This window comes from Corvus moneduloides, chromosome 1, assembly GCF_009650955.1.
Source record: "Corvus moneduloides isolate bCorMon1 chromosome 1, bCorMon1.pri, whole genome shotgun sequence".
Taxonomy (NCBI): Eukaryota; Metazoa; Chordata; class Aves; order Passeriformes; family Corvidae; genus Corvus; species Corvus moneduloides.
In genome coordinates, this window is record NC_045476.1 from 21,563,549 (window position 1) to 21,577,987 (window position 14,439).

At 36.0% G+C, this 14,439-nt stretch overlaps 1 protein-coding gene across 12 annotated transcripts in view; it reads left to right on the forward strand.

Moving 5' to 3' along the window:
• The window catches only part of NEBL (nebulette), a 256,681-nt gene that overhangs the window by 164,605 nt on the left and 77,637 nt on the right, over positions 1-14,439 (forward strand). For 11 of the 12 annotated variants that reach the window (XM_032101558.1, XM_032101583.1, XM_032101589.1 and 8 more), the window contains 3 exons: positions 5,160-5,264; positions 7,416-7,526; positions 13,487-13,597. The exons of the other annotated variant lie outside the window; for it this stretch is intronic. In XM_032101558.1, coding sequence (XP_031957449.1) covers positions 5,160-5,264; positions 7,416-7,526; positions 13,487-13,597 — 327 coding nt within the window. The remainder of the gene's footprint in view (positions 1-5,159; positions 5,265-7,415; positions 7,527-13,486; positions 13,598-14,439) is intronic. 12 annotated transcript variants of the gene reach the window in all.

The window sequence follows — 14,439 nt, forward strand, 5'->3', positions numbered from 1 at the left end:
TTTTTACTGATAGATATACACATGCTTTCTTTGGGAAAAAAGGGCATATGGTGCGTTAAGTGCCTGTCAACTCATGTAAAGGCCAAAATGAAAATGGACCTGAAGCACTTACATGACCCAAAATACATTTACTGCATCCATGCAGCTTCTTTCTAAACAGGGTTGCTGTTCTTAAAGGCAAAAACTTCTTGAAAAATTCTGAAGAAATCTTTCTTTAATTGAAAAGGAATTATTACTCTGCTGTGTGCCCATTAGGAGTAATGTCAGCTGTGGCTGTTAATTAATGGATAAATGGAGTGGCTGTATTTTCTTGGATTTTCTGCAGGGGCTTGAGAGCTAAGGTGAATAACTAAGTCAAGCCAGGCTTCTACAACTTATAATGGTTCAGGGAGGTAGGCTTTTGCTGAAAACTTGTGATGTGTTTAGCCTGAAAGTGTGTTAGATTTTCCTTCAGATATGTCAGGCATAATGGCAAAGTGTTATTAATGCTTTCAAAGCAAGAACAATATATAATGGTCCAGACCAATCTAATTTCAAAAAAGAGGCTCTGTGTTTAAAAATAACATTCAGCTTTGGGGCCTTACTCAGCCTCTGATGAAATCAGTAGGTTTTTCTCCATTGGCTTGAAGAGAATATACACAGAATATGAACTCTGTTTCCCAGAATTTTTGCTATAATGGGATTTCTTATGACCAGTGAAGTCTTTTGTGCCTGTGTATAAAATCCTCACCCTGCACATTTCATTGTGGAGGCCAATAAATTGCAAGGAGTTTGCATTCTTACCTTCAATTTTTGACTTGTTGGCATTCAGAACTTTTTATATATTCCTTATCTTTTTTAGTATGAACCTTTGCACATACTACTGTTTGTGTGGATTTATGATTAGTGTATATCTGTACATTTTATATGTACAGTGGTTTTATGCCGCTTGCAGTTTGGCCCTCAGATGACCTTGGGGGAGCAGCCTGTGTCCTTGCTGACCACAAGACTGGCTGATTGTCCTTTTCTCATGGTGGAGCTGTCAGCACAACTCCTCCATCAGAATGCAGAGCCAGGAGTGCACATGCCTGACATACTGGGGTTGTATTACACTTGCCCTGCATTCTTTACAGGCTGACATTAATTTGGCAATATGGTTTTGAAAAAGTGTTACATTGGCAGCCCTTGGTGCATCTGTAATTGCCAGCCTTGAGCTGTACGTAGGGGAAGTTGTGAAGTGTTTATGTGCCCTGGTTCTTGAGAAAATCCCCAGTTTCATTTGAGGTTGGCAGATGTTTGTTCCGTGGCTGTGATACCCCCTGGATTGTTTCTCTCAACAGTCATTCCATTTAATCTCCCTCTATTATGCAATTTTATTCCACAGATGTTTTCAAAACTGTCATGTGTGCTTGATTTATACGAATTGCCTTCCTCTCCAGGCCTTTTCTCTTCCACATTGAAGTTGAGCTCATCCATTTGTTTGTGGTGTATTTTCATCTCTTCTTTGTTTTGATTATGTGGTGTGATGTTGTCAGTACTGTTATAAGCAGAGATGGGAACAATTATAGAAGTTAATTGACCAAACGATCATAATCCTTTTTGGTAGAATGGCAGACACTCTGCCTTCTGAAGATTCTGCTGAATTTTGGTAATGAGCAGTGCCAGCACTTCTTTTCCTCTAAAGCAAAAAATAGAACTACTTGCTGTTTATCTGTCTTTGCACAGAGTCCAGCTTTGCTTTAGGATGTCTCTGTTGTAAAACAAAGGCCAAAAAGACCTAGAGTCAAGAGTGTACCAAACAGTGTGTGAAACCAGCAGGGTTTTGACTACCTAATTCTGGGTGCAGCTGTTCCCCTGGATTCACCACTACTAGTCACAACTAGTCCTCTAACTCAAGAGGACCTTGATGCTGAAGTTGCTGGAGATTACTAAAATACTAAGGAGTAATAATACTGTATGCCTGCCATTTTCTCTTGCTTTTCTCTAGGTTCCTATGGCCACAGAGAAAGGATTCCGTATTAGATGGATCTGTGGTCTGACACAGTTCTTAGTCTTATGAGAGATTATAGATTAGGAAATGTAGGGTTGGAAAGTGAATTCTTGGTGGAAAGAGGTTCCCTTTTGTTCTAGCATAAAAGCTAGATAAGAAGGTTCAGACCTTTTTGTTGTTTTTCTAAACATAAATGGATATTTTAGATATGACAGTTCTACAGTGGATCTTGGCATGGTGACTGTTGACATGGTTATAGCATTGATAAGATTATTAAGAATAGTTTTTTGAGTATATTCGTATTAAAGTTGGATGAGCATGTGTTCCTGAATAAAAGGAATGGTGGCTGCTTGGATTAAGCTGTTACCACTGGGGTCTTTCCTTTAGCCCACAGTCTTCCTTCTGTGTTTCCCCCTGAAAAAGGCTGATGGAACAGGCCATGGGTGAGATGAATTTTCTTGGTGAACCAGGAAGCTTCGACTTAAAGGTTGGATGCCCTTGTTTTATAAAGTTGATCTTTGCATAAAATATCCATTAAGAAAAAAATACAGCTTGAAGCTCACTGTTTTGGTGGTTGTCTAGGAATTTTAATCTACTTTACTGGATAGTTGTGCTGTGGTCAGACTTAGTTTTATGATGAGTCAGGGAGAAGAAAAGGATCTGGAGAGAACTATGAAAAACTGGGCCTTTAGTGAGCTGTTGAACTTCAGAAGTATATTGAAAGAGCAGTGGCTCCAGGCCATCATTTGCAAATTTTTCCTATTTGTTTTTTTCACAAGGCTTAGCAGATCTGCTCAACCTAAACAGCGTATTTTGTGGTGGGGAGTAAGCCACTTGCAGGCAAAATTTCCTATTCAGTATTTTAGACATTTGAATTTTTAACTACAGACTTTGGAGAGGAATATTAGCTTCTCTGTGTATTCATTCCATCCATTGGTTATGTTTGATCATAGTCAACCTCTTCAACATCATGCTGGCATCATTTACACTAAATATGTTTTGTAACTGCAGGTGTCATGAGTTCATTATACTTGTCCCATTTCATCTTCCATCTTTCTGATTCCCAGCAATGTGGACAATACTGCAGCAGAATGGAGTTTGCTGGATCGGAGTTTCACCAAACATTTTTTTATCTCTTCTCTCTAAATTGCCTGTTTGAGACTGTGTGCATTTTGTGGCTTCTATGGGTTACTCTAACAAATGTGAACAGTTAAGGATTAAGGAGGTGGCATTAGTCATTTACTGCTTTCAATTCTTTTGAAAGCATGACTTCTACAGCAGAACAGCTTTGTTTCTTCTAGTCATGTTCTGTCATTCCCCCCAGTTAAGGCATACCTTAAGAAGCTTTCATGTTTGATTTTTGAATGCAATTATTGCTCTGTAATTAAAATGGATATAATTACAGTCAGCTTTCAGATGTCTGTGGGTGATTTATCTAAGTTGTGAGCAGCAAGACTCTCTGTCTCTGCCAGAGTCACAGCTTTACAGGAGTTTCTACTGGGAATGCCATCAAACCCAACCAGTGGACAGTCAGCACTGTAAACTTCCCATGCATGTGAGCAGGTTGAACAGTAAGTGCCTGCCCATGTTTATCATAAAATAGCCCTTTTTCGTGTGTTGCTCTGTGAGCACCTGGGGGTATGGTGTCACACACAGGTTACATGAACCATTGGCTTTGTGAGGCCCTAAGTAAAGTCATGACACAGTAATGTTATACCCATTGTTTACCAAAAGGTTTTTTTTAGTATAGACTGTAATCCACAGAAGCAGATGATGATTTGGAAGTGACAAACTCCTTTCAGTAGTCCAAATGTGAATGAGCTCAATATCAACCAAAATTGCTCCTGTGTGGGGATTAAATAGTCATGAGTTTGAGATTAATTTGGCATTATCTAATCCATTTTTCAGTGGACACAAAGTTCACCTTAGAAAGCACAGGAGCTGATTCTGTGTAAGCTGCCATCCTTCTCATAAGTTTTCCAAGTCCCTGTAGAGGAGCGTAGACTAGAACTTGTGATATCCATTAAGGATTCACAGAAAGAGGATATTAAGGCTGCATATTTCTGTAATGCTCAGATGCAGATCATATTGCTTCTGTCAGCGCTTGTCAGCAAGTCTAGAGTGCATAAATTCAAGCTGCTGTTATGCAGAATGTGAAAATGAGGTTAGAGAAATGGTAGCAGATAATAACCATGAAAGCTTAATACTAAATAATTCAATTTACATTGATCTAAACAATTCTCTGTACAAAGAAAGAAATGTCACTGAAAACATCTAAGGCTATCCATGTAAAGTGTCTGTCTTTAAAACAATATTTAGTCCATCTCATCATAATTCACCATCTTTCTTCATGCAGTTATTGTATAATGAATGTTCCTACATATTAGCCATCTCCATAGATTTTATCCTTCTTGCAGTCTCACTAATACAAACAGTAACTCTGACTTCAGCAACACTCATGTGATTATTATACCTGCCCATACTGTTTGCCCCATTGAAAGAAAAAGGTTTGTTGTTTAAAAAAATAAATTTGTGTTTGGTTTTTTTTTGCTAAACATGTCATAGTGTTTTGGTGTTCTGTTTTTTTTTTTCCAAAATGGTTTCCTTTTTGCGTACACATTTTAAAAAAAAGTCTCAATTTAAAATTTGTTTGGTCTTAAAGAAATTCTGTTATTACTTGAATGTCGTGACTGTTGGGTTCTTTGTAGGCAATGGTTTGGCAGTGGCCTCCTGAATTTATTCATGTTGGATTCATAAAGGGGCATTTGATGATGTTATACAGATTCTGTGCTTGCTAGGTCTGTGTTAGAAGTTAAACAATTTTTATCTTTGAGATCAAGGATCAAGGAGATCAATTATTCGATTCTTCTTTCTTTAGAGATACTAAAACATCTACAACAGTAGTGAAAATGTGGTCTAGATGTAGAGAAAAAAATCCTCTCTTTTTCATCTATATTATTAAAGAGTTCTGTGACTTTTACATTGCCCTAGTAATGTGCGTGAGAACTGGTAGCTTCCCTTTATGATTTAATTTGATCCAGCTGGAGGTATTTGCAAGCCATTCAGCATAGTATCCATGAATAAAATAAAACAGAAATAATTTAAAAAATATAAATACAAATAACCAATGTTTACTTTTCCGTGTGTGTGTTTTTAAGAACAATTAAACTTCTTTTTCTCCTCTTTGTAGATACACTATAAAGAAGAGTTTAAAAAATCTAAAGGCAAGTGCATATTTGTACCTGACACCCCGCAGTTAAAACATGTGAAAAGCCTTGGTGCTTTTATTTCTGAGGTAAGATCTAAAAGACTGAAGAATTTTCTTGGCTTCTTATCCTTCCTAAAAACTCTTTCAGCTGAATACTGTGATTTTTAGCAGGGGAAGGATGGCTTATTTCAAATAACAATTCTGTTTAAAGCTGAAGTGACTTAAAAGGCTGTAATTAGTGCATACTGTATATGTAAATAATAATAATAATTTGGAATTACATGACACTTTTATTTTGGGATTTGAAGATACTTTATTAATGGTTCTGAGCTAGTCCTAGCTATCCCATTTTATATGTGGATAAACTGAGGAATAGGAAAGAAATGTTACTTTCTGCAGTGATGAGGTTTGCAAATTACACCTGTGGAAAATTTCCCTGCTGTGGAGATTTCACAGCCTGATATCAAACAGAAGGAGACAAGGAAACTGTTTCCATGTTATCGTCCCTGTCCTCCTTCAGCAAGGGGCCTGAGGCAGACATCAGGTCAATGCCACCTGCGGGTTGCCTGAGCACTTGCACTCATATATATCTATGTATCTATAAATATATTTGCATACCTGTGACATGTGCATATGCACACAACTGTGGTGGCAAAGAAAGAGCAACAGCTTCCAAAATGCCAGAGCAGCATTTACTGCGAGCTCTTCATGTTCCAGGTACAAGGTGCTCTAGGATTGCACCTCTGATTATTTTCCGCAGCTCAGAACAGCAGCAGGAATTTCACCTGAGAGGCAGTGGCTTTGTTTAGGAATCACTGGTTCTGAGTGATTTTTCTGTCACTGTGGCCCTTCAAAAAATTAAATTTTTGGTGTCTCATTTTTTGTGCCACCTTTATGATTATGATAAAGAACGTCCCAAATTGCTGTCTGAGGATATGTAATTTATATACATTCTAAATTCTCTTTCTGATATACTACAGTTTGCTATGTGGCTTTAAGTATAAATGCACCTAATGAATACTTTCCTTGTGTTTATCTTCCTGTTTTCTGAGAAAGGGTGGCATGTCCCAAGGGGAGTAAATCTGATGTAATTGTACTTTATAAGAGACAGACTGTTGTAGTCTGCAAAAATACAATATATGGAGAGTATTTATCTAATGCATCTGTCTGATTCCAGAGAATCTGCTGCTAATTATTAATCAAAGATTTAGAGATATAAAAATATCTTAAAATTTTAAGCCCTGTGGGTTTGAGACTACTACACTCGTAAGCCTGTTTATTACTAAACTCTGCCTGTTTATTGCAGCATTACCTGAAGCCGATGATGTGATGGATGGTTTATCTTGTAAATTACTGACCTCTAGTGTCCCATAACCTGTATTTGCAAATCTTGGACACTGACATGCTTAACAGTATGTCCACTGCAGTGAAAAAGAGCCCTCTGTTTGGGGAACAGCAACAAATGTTACAGCAAGTTATTGATATATATACATATAAAACATATGGGGAATTAGCCTCTAATGAGGAACTGTGTATTTCACAGTAAATAAATGACATTAGACAGTATAATTTAAAATATTTTTGGTATTTATGATTACTTTCACAGCAGTGCTTGCCATTATTGTTTTATGAATTTGATAAACTTAGATCTGAAGCAAAACCCTCACAGATTTTGAACTCTTATTCTGGTCTGTCTTGTAAAACCCCTTTGTGAGGAACTGCTAATACTGAACACTGGAGGAAACACAGGATAAATAAAAAGTAATTTAAAAATGAGACTGTAATATGAAAAGATGAAATAGAAATGATGGCAGACATCAATGTTCAATGTTTCTGTCCTTTCTCAATACTTTTAATCGCTGCTATTATTAATTGGTAAAATATTTATGGTTGGCCTCTCATTTGCTCCCATTGTGCAGGACTTGGGAAAAGAGAAAGAAGAAAAATAATTTTTGGATTTGAAAATGATCTGAAAAAGGATAGAAAAAACTGCCTTGCTTACTTTATTTTATACTTCCACCAAAATTACTGAATTTAATTAGGAGATATTTTTCGTTGCTTTGTGTATTAGACACATCCACATAAAGTATTATTTAAAGATGTTTTTGCTTGAAAGTTAATGACAGCATTAAATTTTTCCAGTTCTGGTCAATGCCATTTTATTTACTAGAAAAAATAAGTAGTATGTTTACTGTATCTTTATTTTTGCATTGTGTGTCACCTTTTTCTGCCCTTTAGGTGAGATATAAAGGAGCTGCTAAGAAAGACCTTTCCAACTCTCTTTATCAGCAGATGCCAGCCACAATTGACAGTGTATTTGCAAAAGAATTAATGCACCTTCAGAGCAAGGTACAACTTTAGAATTGCAAAAAAAGATTTTTAGATTAATTTTGTGTCAGCATAGGTACACTTTGAACAAAATATTTGAGCGGACACTTGATTGCTTGATTTATTTGGGTGAGCTTATCATGCAGAATTTATCACCTTAACTTCTTAACTTCAAAAACTACTCATTTTAAAAATGTTGACAATTTGCTTGTTATGTTTATTAAATATACAGTTAAAAACTGGTGGTGCATTCATTAATCCAATGAAATCCATGAATGCAATAAGGAATTACTGAATTCACTGACACATGGTCTTTATAGAATGGATGAATCTTCTATAACTATTTCCACTTGGGTGCTGTATTCGCTATATAAAATATTTGATGCTGAAGGGAAAAGAAAAAAACCCCTGCTTTAATGACATCTAAAAGCACTTAGTAGTAGCAGTAAATGTATTTCTGATGGTCTACATACTAATACTTATAAAAAATTTTATAGAATTAAAATATGAATTCAAGTGTATTGAACATAGTGTAAAGCTTGTAAACAACCAGTAAAATAGTAAATTCCAGTTCAGTTGCCTTCAGGGGCTCAAAAATATAATACCCTAAGAGTAGGCAGGTGACTCTTCACTTCCACTGATCTCAGTGGAATTGTGAATGTTACGTATGTGTAATATCAATGCAGTTACAGATTTTCACTGTTACTCATGAGAATTACATCTGATAGATGGTCAAGGCTTTCTGTCCACCAACCATTTCCATGGTTTTCCTGTTTTTGCTTTCTCTTCTCTTAAAGATATCAACTACATATAGTTTAATACAGCCAGTGTGTGAAGTGAACACGCTCCTAAATCCATAGTATTGATTGTATCTCAGTATGCATTCTTGTACTGTAATGATACTTTTTCAGACAAAGGAAAATATTCATAACAAAAGAAAGGACTAAAATCTCATGACAACTTGTGAAAGAATGTTTTGATGTAAAACATTGTGTTAATCAAGGCTATATTAAGCAAATATAATAACATATATTTTAATTTTCAGAGTTTGAAAAGGAACATATATACACTCAAAGCAGCACAGTAGCTGAAATGACATTAATGTGACATTTCATTGTAAAGTGAGTGATTAGAGGAATTACAGTAAAAATAAATTGGGAATTAAACTTGTATAACATTTTTAAGCCATTAGCTTGATTTATAAAACATTAGTTAACTATTTTGCCACAGATTTACTCCCAAATTCATTCCAAATTATTACATTCTACATTAGTTTACACAAATGAGGTCAATTAACATTGGTGATGTGGCAGAAAAGATAAATAACTGAGACTAAAAATGAAACCATTGGTGCATCAGAAAAACCCTTTTAAGAAAAAGATCGACATTTTTATTTGGTAGTTCCTGAAGTTTTTCTTCAATCATCCAATAGTCATAGGGAAAAAAATATGCATATAGGATGAGTTATATTTAAGCAGAAATTTTTCCCATAAAATTCATACCATTCCCTTAGGAGTAGATGCATTATAAATCATAATATACCATAAAACTCAAAGATTCACTGACACATTTTTCCAACTTGTGGTTACTGTTGCAGTGGACCTGAATTTAATGCTACTTTGAGAGAGATCTCAGGGGATTTTCTAGTGAAAATCTCCACAGTATTCAAATCTAATCCATATTGTGCCTATCACTGCAGTACCGAAGTAGCTAATGCAAGGATTTCAGATTTCAGCTGGGTCAGGATATGGCAGAAGGGGTTTCTGCTGCATCTGTCTAGCTGGGATTGTGAATTTACAGGTCATTACTTCAGGAGGAGACTACAGATATGCCATAGGAAGGAGAGAGAACAGCACCAGCTGGCTGTTGTGCCAACTCTGCTCCAAAGAGGCTGCTACAAACAGGGAACTGCAGTCTGTTTCTCAGTTATAGTAAGCTGATTTTAAAATAGGTGCTGATTTCCTGAGAGGTGGAAAATATGAGTATGTGTTCTTTTCCCTACCCGCATTAGTACAAATTTACGCCTTTGACTCCCTTTTCATGCTTCTTGGATGCAATGCTGGGCTGAAATGCTTTTGTTGGCAGATCAAGCAGGACTCTGCTTGCTCTGTGGTGCCATGTTCACTCACAGGATTTAGGAACTTGGAGACCATAAGGGGAAATTTTCTGTTTTTCTCAACAGTTATACCCCACCTACAGCTGCCCTCCCCTGTCCTCTCCAGAGCCAACAGGCTGCCACAGCACCATTGACCACGTTTGCATTCTTTAACTCATGCAATTGTCAGTGACTTCAGCAGAGCCAGGATCTCATTCTTCAGGGGTCCTGCCATGTCGTGTCAGTACTTGACATAAGGATCTTTCTGTAATGGAGAGGACAGCACCCTGACACATGTGGTTCTCTTGCTGTGGAACTTTTCCTCCATATTGGCTGTATTGAATCGTACTCAATTCTCTCTTCAAGATGCTCAGGAAAGCCTGAAACACGACTGCCTGCTGGCTTTTGCATGAAACCCATGTTTGCTCTTTTTGTGTTTTATGTAGAACTGGCATGAAGAAGGAAACAAATACCCATAGAGAAGGACATCTGTCCAAAACTGTTGGCAAAAAAAATCCTAACACTGTTTATGTGAAAAAATGTTTCAGAAAAATGAAGAAGTTGTTTCACAGCCCCACACACTTGGGTGGCTTTTATCAATTTAATTTTTTTCCTCTTCACAGAAAATTTGACTGTTGCCTTTTAAATTGTTTTCTTGAGAGTGAGCAATCAGATTTGCCTCCCTCTCTCACTACTGTCATAGTTGTCCCCGGGGTAAGCTAGAAAGAGGAGATGTCCCTGTCATCACTGAATAACTTCTCTCTGCTTACCAGCCTACAAAGCTCTCACCAATTTCCCTCTTCTCTGCAATGAGAAAATAAATTTGATGAGAGCAGTCTAGGCAGGGAACTTTCATTTTGATTTTTCTGAAAGTAAATGGAAACTTTTTGGAAAAATTGCAATTTTCCTGTGGAAAATATTTCTGAAGGAAAATTTCTGATCATTGCTAGCTCTGGGCCAATTCTTCTTTTTTGTCTGTAGATCTGTATACTGAATACTTTCTTAAGTAAAACAATATTTTTTTTAATAAGGTGTCACATACAATGATAAAGGTATTTAAAATTGCTTGGGGGGAAACAATGTTGAAAAAAAAAGCATTTCATCACTTTTTTCATCACTATTTCTGCCACGAGAAGCAATTGCATTGTTTTTCCTCTTATCTAAAGGGAATAATCTAAAGCAAACTGAAGGCAGTTTAATTTTCTACTTTGCACAGGGCAATATCTCAAAGAGTAACTATATGTCAATGTTGAACAGTATTTCCTGTTTCTTTATAAAGGCAATGAGCCAAGAGAATCTTAAGCAATGTTTTCAACTTCCAGAGAAAGTTTCAGAGGGTTTTTTTTTACTACAATAAAATTGTTGTTGTTTACTGCATCATTTCCAATCATATTACACATTATCGAACTGTTTTATGTAATTCTTCAGGGTTTTTTTTATGGTATGAAATGTCATGTTCAAGATTTCCTCTGTTTTATGGTGGCAGGTATTCTGGACTTCTATAATTCTGTTCTACATGAATACATTGGATAATCTAATTCTCTATCTAGAGATTAAAGTGATGTTTTTGGTGTCCTACAAAATCCTACTAAGTTCAGAGCACACCTTACTGACTATAAAGGGAAATATAAAAATATAAATGTAATCGTGTTTAAAGTATGCCGAAACAGCAGGTCAGTCAGAGCTGGGTTAAAAGAGCACAAAACCTTCCTTAATTCAGCTTCCTATTGACACACTGGTGTACAAGAGAGGAGAAAAATAAAAAATGAGTACTTAAAAATTTGGTCAATCTGAAGTCCTACTTAAATAATTGCCTTATATTTCTGAAGTTAATAAATGGCACCACTACAGAGTAGAAGTTATGTCAGTGACTATAATGCTTGATCTCTGTGCAGAGTAGTTTTGTATATAGATTTGATGAAGGAAATTCAGTTTAGCTGAAAGTTGAAAATCAACATGAGTTGAGAAATAAATATATGCATGTTAACCTGTAGAATAATGATTCTAAGAATATTGATGAAATAATAATAAATATATTTTCATGCTTACTTGGAAGTGGTTTACAAATCTGGGAGTAGTTCTGCACTGAACTGTCCCAAACTAGAGAGCCATTGAACCCCTCCTAGCCTGGGATTGCATCAGGACCCCTTCAGCAAGTTAATGAAAATAATGGGAAAAGATAGGAAGAACAGATGCCAAAGCAAGTGAAATATTGCTACATTAAGCTAAAGAAATTTGGTCATCTTTCCCCAAGACAGCAGATACTCAGTTGTAATTTCTGTTAAATTTCTCATGCTGAGAGTTGATGTGTTTTTGTGTTTTCATATCTTGGTTATGTAGCCCATTCACCAAGGGAAAAATAGAGATGTTAAGGCAGCAAAATGGCAATGTAATAAAATATCTGTAAATTAGTAGATTTTGGAAGTAACTGTATGGGTCTTCTGTTCATAATGGCATTAAGTGGGGAACATCTTAAAAGTGACAGTGTAAGCAAGGAGAACTAATACGAGTTTTTGTGGCATATGTTTGTGTAGTAATTACACTTTTGTGGGGAATCATTTGTTAGTGATCCTTCAGTCTTGTTAAAGATTATGAGCTTTTCCATTTGCAAGATGTAACCAGTGTAGGCAAGTTGTGGGCTCTTTTTGTTTCAGTTTCAATTGTGTTTTTTTCTGCAGAGGGCTGATTGTGTTACACTGGATAAGGAGGTGGCACATTTAAAGGTTCCTGATTTGAAACTTTTGTTCACATAGTAGCAGTGCAAAAATACCCCTCCTCCCTTTTTGTCTTAATCCCTCAGCCTGTATATCATTTTGTAATCTGAGATAGTCAAGGCAGATACTGACATACTGCTTTGGGCACACTACTCTGTAACTCAGATGAGATCTTGCTTTAAACAAAAACAGATACAGCATTTTCTCACAGTTCTAGTATCCTGTCCTAAAAGAGTCTGAATCTCTGTAGTTGAGAGTTTCTGTCTCAAAACTTTCACAGTATTCTTTTATTGCTATCATGGGTTTTAGTTTCAGTCCTTCTTCTAACCAGCTTTCAATCTTATTTAGTAAAGTTATCGCTGTTTTCTTGGGGATTATTTTAATGTCTGCTATGAGAGCTATTAGAAAATGAATTTTCTTGATGCTTGCTACTTTTTAGCCATCAAAACCTGGTGAATTTTCCTTAATATAAGCCTAAAAGCTTCGGACAAGGATAAGTGTAAGATCAGCTTTTCAGGCAGTTGTAGTATGTGAATGTGTGTATGTAAGTATAAAACAGTACAGTGAAAGCTGGATGAATGCCCAATATTTAACTCCATTTCTATTACAAAAGTAAAGGTGTTTATAAATTCACAATTCAATTCCATTTTCCTTTACCATGATGACAATTGAATGTAAATATTATTTTTCTTTGTGAACCTGGGGGCCAGTCAAAATGCATATTGTGCGGGTAGTTTCCTAACAGTGGAAGAAATAGAACTTTGGGCTGTATGTAATGTAAAACTATTTATGAAAATGGATAATAATTATATAGCTGATGTATTCAAGTGTGTTAAAAAAAACAAAATGGCTTTTGCTTATGCTTTTCCCTGGGCTGTCTTCTCACCTTGTTAAACTTAATTTTCTGTTTTTGTATATTACTTTTTCTATCCCCTGTCTACTCATGCATCTGTTGCAATAACAGATGCAGAGAAATCTCTCTGCTGACTGTGCCTCATATGTCTCTGTTTTGGGTGGAAGCTGCTCTCATTTCAGTGTTCTGGTTCCATTAAGGTGCTTAATTATTTATTTTCTTCCTGAATACAGGCACACTATGCCACTAGGTTTAACCCAACTCATGTTATTATACCTGCTCTTCTCAGGTCACAAAAGTATAATGTTGCTCTTTTCAGGTTCTCTACAAACAAAAGCATGATGCTGAGAAAGGATTTTCAGACTATGCACGCATGAGGGAACCTCCAGATGTTAAACATGCCATGGAAGTCAGTAAACACCAGAGTGATGTAAGTATTCCCCCATCTGAAATGAGTGTGCTTGTTTTGGGTAGATATGTCTGTTATAACTTACTGAAATGAATTGGGCATGGAATATTTCCATTTTTCCTTAGCTGGTATTTTTTATAAATTATTTGCTCTGAAGTAATTTAGGACATGATGGATGTATAAAATATGCTATGAATAACAGTATATGAATTTTATTCTGAACTGCAGTGGAAAGTGGTAGTTACCATTTATCAGTAGTAACTGTTACTAAGTGCTATCACTTTGAAATAAAATTGCAGGCACAAGTTTTCTGAATTCACTTGTAGCTACTTGCACTTTGAAAGTTTATAGAGTTCTTTGTTTAAATGAACACCGTTGTTTCAGTGTCTTCCACTGTCAATACCTGGATAGTTCTTCAGGGGTGCTGCATAGGGGAGACAAGTGAGCTGTTTCTGCCCTGTCTTGCACACTTTTATGCACATGCACACTTATGAATAAGTTTGTTCCTAATCATGAATACATATCAAGTGAGTTTTTCAAAGAATTTAATAGAATAAGATATGATTTATTTTTTCAGAATTTGAGCCATAGAGTTCAGTTTGATGCCTGCACTGGTTTATACCATTTGACCAATGTATTTGTTCTTGTAGTTTTATTTAGATAACTTACAAATAATTAGGAGTACTTAGCAATATTTTGAAAGTCGGTTGCTTATTTTTTTTTCAGCTGCTTGCTATATTCTTGAAGTTCTGAAAGTTTTCACAATATAAAAGCCTAGTAATAGTGTTTATATTTTTTATTAGAATCAAGTCAGGTTTGATTTCATGGTTAAGCTAGCTTATACTAGCTCAATGCATGATTGC